Source organism: Ursus americanus, chromosome 8 (genome assembly GCF_024610735.1).
Source record: "Ursus americanus isolate L20-20 chromosome 8, mUrsAme1.1.p, whole genome shotgun sequence".
Classification (NCBI taxonomy): domain Eukaryota; kingdom Metazoa; phylum Chordata; class Mammalia; order Carnivora; family Ursidae; genus Ursus; species Ursus americanus.
In genome coordinates, this window is record NC_142134.1 from 13,812,592 (window position 1) to 13,831,207 (window position 18,616).

At 38.4% G+C, this 18,616-nt stretch overlaps 1 protein-coding gene across 6 annotated transcripts in view; it reads left to right on the forward strand.

Annotated features, from left to right (window-relative positions):
- The window catches only part of FAM13A (family with sequence similarity 13 member A), a 344,460-nt gene that overhangs the window by 12,926 nt on the left and 312,918 nt on the right, over nucleotides 1-18,616 (forward strand). For 5 of the 6 annotated variants that reach the window (XM_045791832.2, XM_045791857.2, XM_045791848.2 and 2 more), the window contains exon 1: nucleotides 12,828-13,062. The exons of the other annotated variant lie outside the window; for it this stretch is intronic. In XM_045791832.2, coding sequence (XP_045647788.2) covers nucleotides 12,988-13,062 — 75 coding nt within the window. In that variant the 5' untranslated portion in view covers nucleotides 12,828-12,987. Of the gene's footprint in view, nucleotides 1-12,827; nucleotides 13,063-18,616 lie in introns of those variants that run through there. 6 annotated transcript variants of the gene reach the window in all.

The window sequence follows — 18,616 nt, forward strand, 5'->3', positions numbered from 1 at the left end:
TTTGCCTCCTGCAGTCTAGTCTTCTGCAGAGTCTCTCTTTAACTGTTGTGGCAGTGTTTGGTTCCTGGCCTGAGTGCACAGTTTTTAAAATGTGTGTGCCGGTCTGCTTGTGAAATGACACTTGCTGCCACCAGCTCCAGGGCTGGGTGTGGGGTGGGGGTGCAGGTGCAGTTTTAGCAAGGTGTGCCGTGGGCTTCTGTAGGGCCTGCTGCCACACCACCACCCCCTGGACCAGGGCCTCATAAAGCATGCTTATCAGGAGATGTGGTATTCGCAACATTCGCACTGGTCTTCTGCATTGGGGGGACTCATGGCAGTAGGGCTGAGGCAAGTGTGACTGGAAATGGCTGATCTACCAAAGTGTAGCAGGGCTCGATGTAAGTAAGTTAGGTAGTAAATGTCAGCATGCTGGTTCCCGCAGGTGGCTGCGTGTTTATGCTGAGGGGTAGAAGAGAGAATTGGTGCCTGCCAACTTCTTTGTTCTTGGAGGAGTCTTCCTGGGATCTCTGTCCCTTCAGAACACGCTCTGAGATGAGTAAATAGCTCTATCTCCCATATGCCCTGGGTGTTTTTCAAACTGCTGCTTCTATGCTGTATCACCAGAGGGCTCTTTGTGGTGCTGTCTCTTTAAGGGCAGGGACTCGGCTTCCTATTGCCCTCCCAGCTTTCCCAGAACCAAGCAGCTGATTTTTTAAATTCTAGGATTTAAGTCTTTCTCGCTGGTTGTAAGAACTCACGAAATTGGGTCTCTTTTAAAGCCAAATGTCTTGGGGATTCATCTTCCCTGTGCAGGCTCCCAGATCTGATAGCCTGTTTCTTGACCTTCTCCATGCCTGTGTACTCCCCCCACCCCCCCTCCAACAGCCCTGGTCCCTTTCACTTCCCGATGTGTCTCCACTCTTCGGACCCTCTTTGATGTGCCCTCTTCTCTGCCTTTAGTTGTGGAGTTTGTCGTGCCAGTCTTCAGGTCTTTTTCCGAGTTATTTATACTGATGTAAGTGTTATCTTTTTGTATTTGTGGGATGAGTTGAGCTTGGGGTCCTCTAACCCTGTCCTCTTCCCAGCCTCCCTAGTTTGAGGCTCTTTGATGTAAATGACTAGGAAATTGATTTATCTCAGGTTGTAGTAGTTAAGTGCTTGATCAGTAGGAGTTTTGCTATAGGCCAATGAAAAAGACATTGTTATATATAAAATAGAGATGTAGCATCAATTCATGTCTGTAAATAATAAACTATTACAGCTATAGTCATGTGAGATATTACTAAACAGTTAACTGCCACATGAATGCACAGCAATCCTATAGCAGCACCCCATCCATCTTTCCTAATAGTCCATGGCAGCCTAGCATATTATAACTCATATGAGTTTTAAGGCTTCCAGGAATATAAGTTATATCCATTAAAAATAATCCACTGGAGAGAAACATAGCCTGTGATAGTACATGGCGCATGGTATTATCTTAGTAAGTATCTGATTGTTAAATAAGTAAATAAGTGAAGTCTTGAGTTACTATTTTGTTTGTATGTATCTCTTACCAGCTGTGTGATTGGGCAAGTAGTTTGGTTTCTGAGTTTCCAATGTTTTTTTTTGTTGTAAAATGGGAATGTTGGCCTTTATATCCTAGCTTTTTTTTCATGTTGATTGAATGAGATAATATAGGTACATGTGTTTAATATTTTTAAAAAAATTCTCAAGGTACCTCTTTTGTTCAATATTTTTCTCAGTTGGAATATTAGTTTACTATTTATACGTTGTAATGGCAGTGGTGTTCATGTCATTGTGCTTAGCCTAGTCACAATTGGAAACCAGCTGCATTTCAAACAGGGATTTCCCTGTCTTAATTTAGTGCATTTGTGAAAATAGAGTCCTCAGCATAGGTTTGAAACTTAGCTTTTCCCAGTATTGTCTGTGTAAGTCTGAACCTCCTTTGAGCCTCAGTCTCATTTGACAAACATAAATAATATGTATGCTGTAGAATTGTCATAACTAAATGAATACATATGTGAAAGCCTTTGGTGATAAACAATTATTAGTAACTCCTTCCTATACCCCCTTTATGAGGTTAAACATCTTTTAATTTTAGTTCTGGGAATTGTTATTCAGTTAATAGAAATATTTTCTTGTTTTATATATATATATATATATAATGAATTATAATATAAATATGTATTACATATAGCAAAAGAGGTTTTGTTTTTTACTTTCTGGATTTAAAAAATATGTAAACTATATTATTTATTACAGTCTTTCAGTGGGTCAGGATCTATGCCAGCCATAAGTCATACATGATTATTTTAAGAGTGGATTTTTATTTAAAAAAAATCAAAAGTAATTGCCTCAAGAATTTCAGCTTAACCTTTATTCTGAGGCAGGATTTGAAAAATTTAGTGGGATCTTCTTAGTAAAAAAAAAAAATGTTGAAAATGAAGAACTCAAATATTTGGGCTACATACCTATCTTTCCATGAGCACTATACTCCTGCCTATTCCTTCTGTCTTAGAGATTTTATATTAATGTAATCATAGGTTATAATTCAAGCTTCTTATAGGAATAAAAATCTTTATGTCATTTTTCTTCCATTTTATTAAGATAAAATGGACATATAACATAAATTTTAGAGGTACAACATTTGATAATATATATATTGCTAAAGGATCAACCACAGTAAATTTAGTTAGCATCCATCATCTCAAATACAGTTTTTTTTCTTTAGTTGATAACTTTTAAGATCTACTCAGTAGCTTTCAAATATACAGTACTATATTAACTGTAGTCACTACGCTGAACATTACATTTGCAGGACTTATTCATTTTATAAATGGAAGTTTGTACCTTTTGGCTACTTTCACCTGTTTTTCCACACTATTATTTTTTACTCTTTTTCTTTTTCCAGATCTCAGATTTTTTTCTCTAAAATCCCTTACGAATCATGTCTGTGCTCACACATTTCAATTCTTTTACTGATGACACTCAGGGGATCCCCTATTTCTTGTCCTGACGTTTAAGTGAGTCCTAAAGTGCTTCCAGTAACAACCGAAGATTTATCACCACACATCTAATGCATTAATTGTACAAATATTTGTTGTGAGGCTTGGAAGGAAATACAATAAGATATTACTCTGTCCTCAAAAGATTTCAATCTAGAAAGATAGATGTGCAAACTCTAACAATGCCGTGTGTAAATATTTTACTAGTGGTTTAAACCTGGCATATCTGTGTACAGAGGAGCAGTGTTAGTCAGGAATGCTAGTGACATTGGTGCTGGGCATTGACGTGTATATGTATATGAGTCTCCCAAGTAAGAAAAGGGAAGTAAAGACCTTTCTGGCAAATACAAGATCATAAACAAAGGTTCTGAAGTGGGACAGTGTACACCTTATTTGAAGAACAATAATGTATTTGTTTCTTACTGGTGCTGTAACAAATTACCAGAAACTTAGTGACTTACAACAACACAACTTCATTTTCTTACTGTTCTGGAGGTCAGAAGTCTCCAATCAGTTTCACTGGGCTAAAATCAAGGTTCTTCTTGGTACTCTAGATGAGTTCTTATGTTTTCCAGCTTCTGGAGGCCATCTTCATTCCTTGGCTTATGGCCTCTTCCTCCTCTTCAAGCCAGCAGCTTTGGATCTTCAAATCTCTCTGACTACAATTGCCATTTGTATCATGGCAGCTCCTCTACCTCTGACCCTCTAAGGGCCCATATGAATAGATTGAGCCCGATAATCCAGGATAATCTTTCCATCTCAAAATCTGTAACTTAAGTACATCTGCAAAATCCCATTTTCCATGGAAGGTAGGAAGTGGACATCTTTGGAGGGGGCCATTACCCAGCCCACCACAGCAAGAAGGCTAGAATTATATATGGGGATGAAGCTAGTATGGAATTCGATTTTGAAAAACTCTGAAAGCCATGCTGAGGAGTTTGGAACGTAATCTATAAGCCAGCAGTTTTATTCTTTAAAAAAGTTAAAAATATGAAGGTAGATGCTCAATTCCATGTGTATACACTCAAAATTCAAATATAATTACATGGATGATCACAGATCCCTTGAAGCTAATATATGGAGCCTTTAGAACTAAAGAGAAAGAAAATAAGCAGGAAAGTAACACAATCAAATCTGTTTCAGAGTGTAGTTAGTAGTGTAGTTGCACCAAAGGAATGCTGATGAGGCCCAACATTGACAAATTCTTTAATTTTAAAAAAGGGTTGCAAGAACGGAGACGAAATTGAATTGAAAATTTTTTCAGAGATAGAATAAATAGGTTATGATGATTAAAGAAGCCAGGGAAGGCTGAAGCAGCCTTTGAGATGTTTATGAAAAGGCTCCTAATGTATACTTCCTACTGAAATTTCCTCCTACTGTGTGACTGATTTCTGGAGTCTGCCTGAAATCAAATGCAACTTTCTATTCAAACATGTTCTGTTGCCCTATTCTAATCAATTCCTTCTATTAGTAGGGTAACCATATAATACATAGTCTACACTGGGACAGTGATTTTTTTTTTAATAACCATTTTTTAAGATCTTCAAATAAAACTTATAAAACTTATTTATAAAATCCAAAATTTATATTTCTATAAATCTTACCTTATATAAGGTGGTCGTGGTCCAGAATATCTCCTGGTGGAGTATTTTGAGATGGTCATCATAGGCCTTCTCAGGTCCTCATCTCATAAACTGGCCCATAGGACTTTGCATTGGAGTTAGAGGTAGAGGAATGAAGCCTGGTTGCCAAGGTGAAAATGCACAGGATTGGCAGTGAAAAGATCCTTCCAATGAAGAGAGAGACTTTTTAGTGAAGGACTACAACCAAATGCCATCTTTTGGGAGCGATATTTGGAAAAGTCCCTAGTGATATCATGGACTTTGATTCGTGTTTTAGTGGCATTGTTCTTTTTTATAAAGTTAAAGATCAATTCATCTAGGTCTAAATATTTAAAATTTTCTTCTGCTAGTTCTTTTTCTTTAAAATGTATTTTACCCTCAAGTACAGAATTGGACCCATTTAGCTTTTTATCCATTCCCTCCCTTCTTGCCATTCTTGATCACTCTTCATGAAGACCGTTATCTCTTAAGGATGATTCTAGGCTATCTATCCTACTTTTCTCTAAGGTAGTTGAGATGTAAAATTCTTAAAATTTAAATAGTTTGGTAAATTGTACGCTTAGTGTTTTCTCCTTTATAGAGTTGATATTGAGTAAAAACTTCAGCCCCAGATGAGACAGCAGCACAAAATCTAAGGATCATTGACCATGCCTTCATCCCCCAAGGAAATCTGAAGTGATAAGGACTGTAATTTCATGTTTTCAGCTCCCACAATCTTGTATAGCTTTTTTAGGAGATGCTGAAGCTTGATGACGAGGCTGCCCAACATCTCTTCATGGCACCAGAGACCATCATTGAGCTGTCTCTGGTTGCCAGTGTCCCGCAGAATCACAGCAAATCATGTAAGACACCCACAGCTTCTCAAATTCAAACCTGCCTCCGCATATTTACCACTTACAACATTCCTCATTCCTTTTAGTAGATCCAGTTTTTCCATCTGGTATCACTTCCTTACACCCAAAGAGTGCCTTTTAGCATTTCTTATAGTGTGACTTTACTGATGACAAATTCACTCAGCTTTCATCTATCTGAAAATGTTTTTATTTCACCTTCATTTTTTGGAAGAATATTTTCTCTGGATATGTAATTTTAGTTTTGTAAGAGTTTCTCTGCCTCCCCACACCCCCTTCAAAACACTTTATACATATCAGTCCATTCTTTCCTGGTCTCCAGTATTTCCTAGAAGAAACAAGTTGTTACTCCTATTGTTCCATTAAAGGTAAGTATCTTTCTCTGGCTTACTTTTAAGGTTTTTTCCTTAACTCATTGTTAACACTGTTGAAAATATGTGTGATTTTCTTTATCCTTCTAGAGATTTGTAGAGCTGAAGGTTAATGTTTGTTATCAATTTTTAAAATTTCAGCTCTTAGTTTAAAAAAATTTTTAGTCCAATTCTTGCTCTAGTCTCCTTCTAGGACTCTAGTTAGACTATATGATATTACTCTCCACATGACTGACATTCTTTTCTTCTTTCTGTATTTTTTTAAGATTCCACATATAAAGATGGAAGTCTTCATTTCTCTCTTCTTAGGATCCTGGTAGAGAGGGTCCTTCTGATGCCCTGGTTGTACCCTTTGCTGTCACCTCCCTTAGCCTCAGCTTTTCCAAAAACACTTTCAAGAGTGAAAGGGGATGCTATTAATAATTGCATTGAATCAACAAGCATAAATTGGAACTTTGCCAGGCAGACTAAAGTTTAAGATACTCTACTTATTAGGCACTATTTCATTGTCCTGGAAAACAAACATTAAAATCATCCTTCATGCTTTTCTTGACTACATGACACCTCTTTTGCCTCTTCTATAAAGTCAGTTATCTGTCTTAAAAGTTCTTTCTACAAAGTTTGTGATTTATCTTTCAGCATCTAGATTCAAGATATTGTCCTTGCAGCTGGACAATTGTTAACAGGGTCCATTTATGTAAGAAGTTTCCTTTTTATTCTAGCACATTTTAGTCACACTTCAGATTAATCTGGCACTACTTTTGTCAAGCTATTTTCTATTTAAGAACCTACAGAAGTTCCTGATTGTTTGAGGTCTTGCATAGATTTCTTATTCTTCTGTTGAAAGTCCATTACTTTTCATGCTGATGTCTTTTTGCGTATCACACAGACCCACATTAGAATGCCCCCTCCTTCACCTGCCATCCTAATCAATGACTTCTGTAGAAGTCAGCTCAACACCTGCCTTCTTGCAGCTCCAGCTCCATTTACTTCCTTCCATCACATTTTTCCTGTCTTCAAATTCTCAAGTACTAAGGGCACACATTTCAAATTTGTTTCTACAATTTAGTGTGTTGTATTTACTAATTGAAGGATTAAGACCCAAGTGCCTTCAGGGGCCATGAGGTAATCATAAACTGTAAGCAGGCAGAGTGAGGAACAATGGGTATTAAAGTGTTTGTGTTGATTCCTAGTAATAGTAATTCCCACCTAGTACATGGTCGTTCAAATCACTAGGAAGGTGAAACAAAAGGGCCAAACAGAATACCTTCTCAAGATTTGCAAATTGTGTCCTAAAATTATCCCCCCCCCCCACTTCATAGCTCAGGTACTACACCATTCTTCATACCTTCTCTTAGCCATAATTAGTGGAATAGTAACAGGTGCACTTTGTACGTTAAATGCTTGTGAAATTTAGAAGTTAAATTATGGTTTAGCAAACTTAATGGGAAAATAAATTGTTTTCAAAAGAAAATGCTGCTCTTGTCTTGTTTCCCAGGACTCAGGAATGGACCTTTCCATTCCCATCAGCACTCTTGCCCACTTCTTACAGAACTGGATCTGATTCTCTCCTTTTGTGGACAAAGGCAAGGTGGACCTTCTTTGGCTTCCAGGAAAGGATAGGGAATGGTATGCAGAAGTCTAGCCTTAGCCAAGAGGCATGCCAAGAGTTAATTTAGGGCCAGAAGTAGGACTGGAAAAAGGAACATTAGGCAATCTAGTGAGGAAGTAATAGATGCAGGTCAAACAATGGGGCTTAAGTAATGACCCACGGAATTGGGATGTCTAAACTAGAGGCATGTCAAAGAATGACAAGACCTATGCTATGTACCTGACAAAAAGACAAAACTGAATTTATTGACTATCATCGTGGGGGAAAGCCCTCCTGGTCAGGCATGGTCTGAGCAGACTGATGATAATTATGTAGGGTTTTTGGAAAGTGGGGAATTAGGATTGATGGGTTTTCAGGAGCGTGAGTTTTCAGGAGTGATCATTGGAAGAAGATTTGTTAATCAAATGAAACAGTTATTGATTGGTTGACACTCAAAGTCATGCTTACTAGAGTAAGCCCTTTCTTGATTGGGCTGTTACTGATTGGTTGGCTTGCAAAACCCCTTGGTTTACTGAGGCAAGTTGCTGATTGATCAGGTTTAAAATAAATTATGTTGGCTATTTGTTTCCATGGCTACAGAACAATTGATCTTTTCCTGGGAGGATGGTAATTTTTTTTCCCCTCAAATAGGATGAGAATGCATCTAGATATCAGAAAAGAAATATAAGCATCAGATTATGAACTGGACCTCTTTCTGGAAAATCCTTCACAAAATAATTAGGAGAAGGTAAGAATAGGCCCAAGGCCAGGTAATGGGGCACTCGTAACAAAGTAGACTAATAAACCCAAGAAGGACCTACTTCCTGCTATTTTTCAAGGAACCAAGGCCCATAGAATAGTCTTTCTATGGATATATGAGGATTCTCATGCCCAATAATGTAACAGACTAGCCCAGAGCAAGGGTCAACAAATTTTTTCTGTAAAGGGTCAGATGGTAAATGTTTTAGGCCTTGTGGGGCATAGGTTCAGTCTGTGTTGTAGTTACTAACCTTGGCCACTGTAGTACCAAAGCAGCTATACCTATGTAAACAGATGGGTGCAACCAGAGTTGGTCTAGAGTAGCTGGATTGAACCTGTGGTGGCCACATGCGGCTCGCAGGCTACAGTTTGCTGACTCCTGACCCAGAACTAGTAATCTTGTTCTACACTGCTAGGGAATCAAAAACCACAATATCTGAACCTCTCTGGTCAAGAGAGAGTACATAAATAATAAATAGTTGATGACTAACTGACTTCCGATTCCCTGTCGGGGTGCCATTCTCGTCCAGGCTAGGATACTCCTTGAGAAATACCTGAGATAGAAGTAGAGCTGGAATATAGACAGATGGCGTTTAGAGGAAAACGCCTCAGATGTCCCATTTCCAGTGGGCATCAGGTAGTTGATGCTGTCAATGCCACCACACCCCATGATACTTGCTGGTCTCTGTTACGTGGCCAGCAGTACTGTTTCTGCTGACTACTGCTGTTCTTCTGACAACTGTTATTGTAACTCCAGCCGAAGAGATTTTTGTCTTTTGAAAACTGATAACTCTGCCAGTTAACGTCAGAGACCGTGACTTTGAAGCATTTTTAGATTTTTGGAGACTACAGAATAACCTGGCCTTTTTTAGCTTCCTTCATCCACCTTCCCCAGGTTAGAGGGTCATTTGAGTGACAGCATCCTAGGAGCCTGACCATCAGTTGTGAAGTCCCCTTGACTTCTTCCTCCAGGGAGCCCACGGATCTTGAAAATAGGACAACTTTTGTCCTGACCTGGTATTTCAGCATTTCTAGGAGTAGTCATGGAATTAGCTCACCAGAGCGAACTATTCTGAAAAGTACTTTTTACAATTCCTTTATTCTTTCTGGGGGGAAAAAAAGCACAGCTCATATTTTAGATCAGGAAATCTTTTGGCTGTGGCTTATGTATCTTAAGATTCTTTGTAAATCAATACTTAGGAATATATATATTTGCCAGCTCAGAGACTTTCTGGAGTTGGACTCTACTATCACTTGTATCTGTTGGGGGGGATATTCAAGACTCTAATTTCAGATACATTCCTTGGAGAAACATTGTTTGATGTGAAGAGTGTCTTTTAGTGCTCTTTGTTAAATGGCTTATTTCAGGTTTTTTGTTTTTGTTTTTTTCTTTTTTCTGTTTTTGCTGTGAAATGTAGTCATTAAATAAGGATAAAATTTTTTTGCCATGGTACTGATTTCACCTTATAATAGTATGTAAGTACTTGTGAAAATTAGGGTTAGATTTTTCGTCATTCTTACGTAGTATTATCTAAAATAGAAATAAGATGTTTATGTGTTAGAAATAACACAAGGTATAATATTTTGATATTCTAACTTGTTCTAACATTACTGACTGTTTTTGAAATCCATTATGAAAAATTGGGAAGGAGCAATAAAATTTTGAAAAAGATAATGAGAGAAGGCTATCTTTATGAGCTATATAAGTAAATTATAAAGATATAGTTATTCAAATATGGAAGTGGAATAAAACTAGATAGACTATGAAAGAAAGAAAAAAAAAACTAGATAGAGTATATTAGCCTGAAAAAGACTCTGGTTGTGCATGTGTGTGTATGTATATCTGAACTTAATATGTAGTATGGTTAGTATCATACATGGGAAATGAAATACTTGCCCAATAAATGGGGGCAGAGTCATTTGGTTAGTATATTAAAGACAACTTGTTTTATACACACACAGGACTTTCAAATACAATAGCATATTTGAGAGTTTTATTTCTTTCTCATGTAAGTTTAATTGATACAGTCTTGTTAATGTAGCCATACTCCACAAGATCATTCAGAGGTCTAGGTTCCTTCCATCTACTCACCCTTTCCTCCCCTGGGATTCTTTCTTCTCCATGGTGGAAGTGAGGTGCACCCGCATTCCAGCATGTGATGAAAAGGAAGGAGAGTAAATGTGGAGTAAGAGATTTCTTATGAAGCATGTGACACAGGAGTCGTACATATCCTATCTACTCACACTCTGTTAATGAGTACATGGTCATATGGCCCTATCTACTGGTATGAAAGGTTGGGAAAGGTAGTCTCTGAGTGGACAACTATGGGCTCAACCCCAACTAAGAGGGAGAAGAAGCTCGAATAGTATCAGAGAGATTGCATACTGGAGAGTTTACAGTGTGGGCCACAGTAGTTAAATGCCAGATAAAATTTGAATCAATTTAGATCCTTATTTTTCACTATATTTCAAAAAAATTTCCAAATAGATCTATAATCCAACCATATGATGAACACCCAAAATTATTACTTTATTACCATTTGCCACGTACTACTCTAAGTGCTTTTTATAGATCGTATCATTTAATCCATAAAATGAACTTATAAAAGAGACTTGGTGAGCTTCCATTTGATAAATGGACAAAGCAACAGATGGAACAAAATAGAAATAACTTATGAGGAATTTTCATATCTTTAATAATAAAAAGTAATACAAGTTTTAGAATGAGAAATCCTTTTCATTTATTAAATTAATAAATATTTTACGAAATAGTCAAACTTGGGTAGCATGAATTGTAGAATGTAAACTGTCAGCGTCCATGTACGTCAGGAGCCTTTAGCACGTGTTCGTATTCTCTGTGACTCAAACTTCACTTTCTGGACTAGAAAATCAGAATGAGGATAGAGCATTACTTATCACATACACACATAAAATCAGAGACCTTGTAAACGTCTAAAAATGGGAGAATGACTCTCGTACAGAATGTAATACTGTAAGTGATGAAAATTGTTTATAGTGCTTACAGTATGGGAGTATGCTTGTGATAGTGTTTCTGTGATACAATGTTAAGTGAAAAAGATCAGGACATAAAACTATCAGGAACTAGATTTAAATCATGTTTTTAAAAAAACATAAAACAGTGGAAATATGCTGAATGTTTCTAGGTGTTCTCTATTATTCTCGTTCACTACCTCATCCCGGTTTCTTTATTTGCACCTCTGCAATTACTAATTAAAAAGCCTTATTTATTTTCATTCCTCCCTCCTCCCATTGGATGATCTTTGAGAGAAGGTGCTAGGTCTTATCGTATTTTGTATAGCATAGTGCCTGACCCAGTGCAGGTAATATATGTTGATTGGATAATGTTGGGTGATGAGCCTCGAGGTGACCTAATCTTCAGGCTTTTATTTTTCACCAAGGACTGGCAATACTTATATAATCAGAAAAAGAAGACACATTTTTAATGTATTCAAAAAAGTTTGTTTTATAATTTTCTTTAGCAGTTAGCCTAGTTTTCTAATGGGTGAATGGAAAGCAGAAGTGATCAAATCTAAATTAGGTGGAAGTAGAAAAAATTTTATTTTTCAGCGGAGAGGATGTCCATTCCCCCACTACCATTCCATTGTATGGGATTGTGTTATTCTGCCTTGTAGAGGTAGTTCTTACAATGTTCTATACGCATGCATAGAAATAAAATGTACTTTGTCATGTTCTGTGGCTTGCTTATCACTATTTTCTATCCTGGCTTTGCAGCGGGTATTGTTGGTTGCCTAGAAATATATGAAGTACGCTAGATTTGAAGAAGTATTAAATGTAGACCTGATTTCAGCTTTCCCTTGGGAAAGCCACTCCATGCCCTTAAGATGTAACTTTATTATGTTTTGTTATTGAGGGCAATTTAAGTCTTTTAAAATTGGGAAAAGTGAAACTTCTGATGTAGTATTAGCCAGCATTCTCTTAAATGTGCCACTAAAAAAGATTTGAGAAAAAAGTGGTAATAAAAAAAATAGGACCCTTTCCTTCTGGCTTATTATTTTAGTTATCAGTTCAAATATTTGGAAATTGTCTGTCACATTTTCTAATGACACAGCGTATGAAGTAGGACATTATTGAAAGGCCAACTAGAGGCTAATTTTTCAGACTATAAATCACACATGTTGAATTGTGGAAGTCTAGAAACCTGTTGTTTTATGTTTATCACCGTTATATGTGAATAAGATAATTCAGAAGTAAATAGAAGTGGTAACAGCTACATAAAATAAGAGTATTTTCATTTAGAATAATTCTGATAGAATAAAAGTGGACGGAAGAAAATTTTGATAGAATTTCACTAGTGTCTAAGGGGCAATGGAAGTGAAAAGTGCCTCAGAAAAGTGAGGAATGTGCCTGCAGATTGAAACCTGAGGGGTAATACGTGAGGCTTTCTTAGGAGTAGCAACAAGGAAGCAAGTTTGCATTGTCGCGTTTTGCACTTAGTCCTTTCAATGAATGGCCAGGTGACCGGCGTTTTCTGAACAGAAAGCCTGTGTGTGGTATCTGGCAAGTCGGGTTTAAGAAAAGATGTCAGCAACTTAAGGCCATGTCACGTGACCGCCGCTACTTGCCAATGCTGGGCGCTCTGGATCAGATTTCAACTCCAGGCAGTCCTGCCAGCCATGTGGGTTCGGCCGAGGGAGAAGCAAAACCACACTTGCGAAAAATGTTAGGAGCTGCTCTTCGCTTGCTGGGAGGCCTCTGGATCAGGAGCTGTTTTTCAAATGAGAGCCTATCTGCTGAATGGAATTGTAGTATTTCGCTGTCATTCTGATGTTTTCATCTGGTCTTCCTCACTTCTGCCAGGCACTTCCTGCGAGAATGGGGGCAGGCGCGCTCGCCGTCTGTGTGAGTACAGGCCGCCCCGGCTTCGGCGGACACCGCGGGGCTGAGGAGAGGCCTGCGCCCTCCTGGGGCTGAGGAGATGTCTCCTTGATCCTGCCTTTACTTGCTGGGAGGTGGGGGAAGGTTCCTTACTCAAATTCCTGTCTATTCAGATGGACATGAAGCAGTGATTGGGGCAGCTTTCAGCATTTTTGTCTACTTGCCTTTCCAAAAAAGGTGAAGGTAGATGCCTGCCTGTGGGAGTGGATTCGTTTCAGTCAACGTGATTTAAAGTAGAGCATTCTCAAGCGTTTCAGACTTTGTTGTTCTGAATGAGTTAAACATGAATGCTTAATTGCAGTTCCTGGAAAAATCTAGTGGCTAGATTGAGAGAGAATTAAAATAACCATTAATTTGTTACTTCTGAGTATGTGTATGACCTTTTTCTATTCACATTTTTGTTTTCAGTTAGTAATGCTAGAATTTCTGTTTCAGCATGGTTGCTGAAAGTGACGGGGAAGGAGCTTGTTCGATAAATGTTTGTGAATCCTTAATGGACTGTAGAAATTTCTGGTTGTTCTAATGCAGTAGCATCAGTAAATAACACTGATGTAAAATCCATGGGAAAATGTGTATATTTCTAGGGCTGGATTAATGGATTTCGAAAGCAGGTCTGTTGGTGCTTATATATAACCTTTTGCAATAGCCAGGTATTGTCAATCACAGAATGCTGTGATTTAAATTTTTATTTCAATATATAGAAAATGAATATATATTTAGCATACTTATATTTCAAGCTGGTATTGTGTTCCAACGGAGCATTTTATTTTTCTCTAAATGGGCTAAGGGAGAAATATTTTATTCTTTATTATCAACTGAACTGCTCACTTTTGTATCATCACATTAGGTCAGATTCCGCCCCCCCCCACCTCGCCTTTTTCTTTTAAAGTTTCAGAAATGGCTGCAATTTGTTGTAGGTTTTGATGGCATCCTAAAATATATAGAAATATCTGGGCAGTTTTTTACACATATGACTCAAATGGTCACCAGATGGTATATCAGCCCCACAGATTGAATTTTCTTAGTAAAACTCGCTCATTTCTGTGCTTGGAACTGTTCGATATCTTGTGTGCCTGTCTCAGTGTCTCTTGTCCTTTTAGTCCTGAGGCTTGTAGCATCCAGGTATCCCGCTGGTTATTTTTCCAGCTTTATAAAATACTTCAGGACTGGAAGTGTGTAGTGTGTGAGGTAGCAGATCGACCTATTTGTTATGGGATTTGTAGTCCTCTCTGTCCGACTGGATTCTTTACTCTTTGCCCTTGGCCTGCATGCATTGACATCTACCTTGACTGAAATGCAGACTGACCCATGTGGGAAACTGTATTTTTCCTTAGTTTAATCCAAAGTGTACACAAAATTTCCTGCAAGGTTGACATAAAAATCATACCATTTAAAAGATTATTCACTGTAGTAGAAGAGCAGTTCTTGGTCATTCCTATTCTTTTTTTTTTAATAATATTTTATTATTATATTATGTTAGTCACCATACAGTACATCCCTGGTTTTTGATGTAAAGTTCGATGATTCATTACTTGTGTATAACACCCAGTGCACCGTGCAATATGTGCCCTCCTTACTACCCATCACCAGCCTATCCCATTCTCATTCCTATTCTTAAACTTCAGGTTAGCCTTTGTTCTCTACCCCAGTTCTACTTAGGAAATGTTTATGTTTTTAGGAGTTTTAGCGTAGTATTTCTGAAAAAACGTAGTTATTGGTAAACCAAATACTTTTTTAAATGTTTGTGGCAGAAAAGTGAGAGCTAATCACACATAAATATAAGCATACGGACTGGCATACTTGTTTTCAGTTGGGGACTTTTTTACTTAGACATGTTAGGAGCTTCTCAGGTATTCTGCTACTGAAGATAGTTGTTCTTTTTTTAAAATTTATTTAAATTCAATTAATTAACATATAGTATAGTATTCTTTTCAGAGGTAGAATTCAGTGATTCATCAGTTGCATATAACACCCAGCGTTCATTACATCGCATGCTCTCCTTAATGCCCATCACCCAGTTTCCTCATCTCCCCACCCACCTCCCCTCTAGCAACCCTCAGTTTGTTTCCTATAGTTACGAGTCTCTTATGTTTGTCTCCCTCTCTGATTTCGTCTTATTTTTCCTTCCCTTCCTCTATGATCCTCTGTGCTGTTCCTTATATTCCACGTATGAGTGAAATTATATAATTTTCTTTCTCTGCTGACTTATTTCGCTTAGCATAATATCCTCTAATTCTATCCACGTCATTGCAAATGGCAAGATTTATTTTTTTGATGGCTGAGTAATATTCCTCTGTGTGTGTGTGTGTGTGTGTGTGTATGTGTATATATATATGGATGTGGGACAGACTATTGCAAAGACAAATCCATTTCAGCGTCTATTGACTAACCACCTTTTTTTCCCTCATTCCTTTTATCTCTTCCATATTACTAGTGCTGCTGGAAAAACCATAATGGGCTCAAAATTTTATTTACGTTACTACTTATATTTACTAAGAAGTTGTGGCTTCTTCACTATTAACATCTATTTTTTCCTTGATAAACCACACCCAGGCAAATGAGAACCGTGCCTGCCAGTTAGTATTGTCTTAGGCTGTTCTAGTTTTAAATGTTCCTTTGGTGAGATGACTCAAGCTCTCTCAGGGGAAACCTGAGTCTTTCAGACCTCTTGCGCCTCCTGCTGTTCTGTCCAAAGTGGCATCTGGGTATTTCGAGGCAGGTGGGTTGAGAGTGGGAGCTGGCACATTCTAATGGCTGAAGAAAGAGGGGCCTAGAATACATGTCTGTTGATTCTTACACTCTGGATATTCTGTCTATGGTGCGTTCAGGTATCAAATCTTTGGTGAATTAGTGGACAAGTTCTACTGGTATCATCAGGGCCTTGCGGTCCACTGCTCCTGACAGCCCCAACTTTTGTTGGTGCAAGGAACAATTCCAAGGATATCCTGAGCCTTGTAGCCTTTGTCCCTAACTTGAGCCCCCTCCACTGCTGTAGCCTTGACACCCGGTACCCTCAGCTGCCTTACATCTGTCCCATCGTGCAGGCAGGAGCTGTGGGCTTGGTACAGAAAGGCTCACAAATCATATTAAGATACTCTGGTCACAGATTTATTGAATCAGTTTAAAACACAGCACAAAGCAAGCAGGGAAAGATCTGGTAGGTTTGCCTATGTAGAAGGGGTTTCAGGGTGATGAAAGGCCCACATTCTGAGTCCTGTGTTACATAATATTCATCTGTCCTGTCTTTCATCTTCTCTACCACATCAGCCTTTCCTGATCACGGTGGGTTTTACGAGGACCAGTGTTGAATGGGAGCAGGGGGCCTCAGCAGATGGAACGTGTCCAGAGCCAACACAGCTTGCTTTATCATCAGAGGCAAGTGTGCCTAGGTGTAGTTGTAACTTGCTAATACACTCTTGAGCAACTGTGGATGTTTATCTACATATCCCAGCCAGACAACACATGGGGCCAGTGGGGGTATAGTCAGTGGGTGACTCATTTAAGACATGAATATTTGGTGTCTCATCAGCATTGGGTGCCTAACTTGGTTCTTCCATCTCTGTTTAGTTATCTATGTCGACTATGTCTATCATGCTACCTCCTTACATATTGTTAATACTTAGACTTCTTCTCCTCGTTGTTAGTTTCTCTTTGTTCTCTATTTAGCCAAACTGAGTTTTCTTGCCTAATATTTATTTGTTGTGTTATTTAAGTTCAAGTTCCAAACCCATCATGGTTATCTTTGTTGTTTCTAGTTCGATGTTTGGTACCAAATTCATCCCACACAGACTACATTTAGGTTTCTTAAATGCCATGATGAGTTTCTTCATTTTTTTTTTTTTCACCTCCTGTGTTTTCTTATCTTTGTTTTGTTTTGTTTGTTTGTTTGGAGTTTTAGAAAGAATATGGGCTTTGTTTGGAGCCAGGCCGAGCTGAGCTTAAATCTTGATTATATTAATCCCGTTACTCTGACCTTAGACATTATCAAGCAGTATGCTTTCTCAATTTATTTTAAAGAGCTTTCACCATTTGTTCAGCCTCCCTGACATGTATTGATTTGTCTCACTAGTAGACAGCAAAGTTCGGACATAAGGTGTCATATCTTATTTGTATCTCTTACCTATTGTTCAGGCTGGTTAGTAGTTCAATAAATGGTAGATTTTGCTGTTTCACCTCTTTTCTGTGCTAATGCATGACTTCAGTGTGTTTTGTTTTGTTTTTTTAAAGATTTTATTTATTTGGCAGAGAGAGAGACTGTGCTTGTGAGCACAAGCAGGGAGAGGGGCAGAGCGAGGAGAGGCAGACTCCCCACTGAGCAAGGAGCCCAACAAGGGGTTCGATCCTAGGACCCTGGGATCATGACCTGAGCCGAAGGCAGACGCTTAACTGAGCCACCCAGGCGCCGCAAACATATTTTATTTTTAAATGGGTGTTTTGAAGACCCTCCAAAAGCTAAAGTCATGCCTGCAAAGGCATTCTGTCTTCGATGGTGCTTTTTGTGATAACGGCGCAATCTTCCATTTATAGGAATGAGCAGTATGATTGTAAGCATTTTGTCCTTTCGAGTCTCCAAATGAACAGCACATGAATTCTCTTACTATAAAGCTGCATGCAGTCAGTGCAAGTAACTCTGCACATCATTCCATCTCGGATGATGTGTAGGCTGGTCAGGGCATAGCTTTCCCTCAGGTGGGCATGTAATCTGCTTTAATCAGGGTAATGAACACCGAGTGTCCCAACAGGAAAATCCTGAATGATACCTCAGTAATTCAGGGAAACAGATCAGTTTGTAGATTACTCAAAGTCTGAGGCAGGTTGACAGAATCTCTCCTTTATCCGGTGACTCTAGTATCCAGACTGCCTCCATTCTGTGAGATATTTGCTATTTCCGAATGTGACCACATATCCCCTAGTTTCTGTCAGGGGAGAAAGGTGATGGAGGAGGCACCCATGCTTTTATCTGCCTCATTTTGGAAGTGATTCATTTCTATTCTCAAAGTTCATTGCTTTGAACTAGTCATATATGCCCGTGTAAGCAAAGGTGGCGTGGAAATGTAGAGAAGTATGTCATGCAATATTTATATACACTGTCTCTGGCCCATAACCTAAATTGCTTAAATCAAAGAGAAAGATGTATGCTCCATGATTGGTATAAAGCAGTCTGTCTCTGATTCTCCTACTGAATGTAAACAAGAAATGATACACCCCAGGTACTGCTGACAGATATCTAATCTATGGATCAAGAGGGAAGGCAGCCTTAGGATAACTTAATACATCCGTGAACGGCAGAACTGTGGTGACATTCATGAGGCATTGAATCTACCAGCTCAGAATCTTTCCTTCCCCCGAACTCCTTTGTATTAGTATAATGGGATCATAAATGTCCTTATTATTTTAGCCAGTTTGAACTAGAATTTCAATTACTTGCAGTCAAAACATCTTAACTGATACACTTCATGCAGTGGCTTGCTGTGTGGTGGTTTTAGGAAGCTTGTCATGAACTGGAATGAAGCAGGAT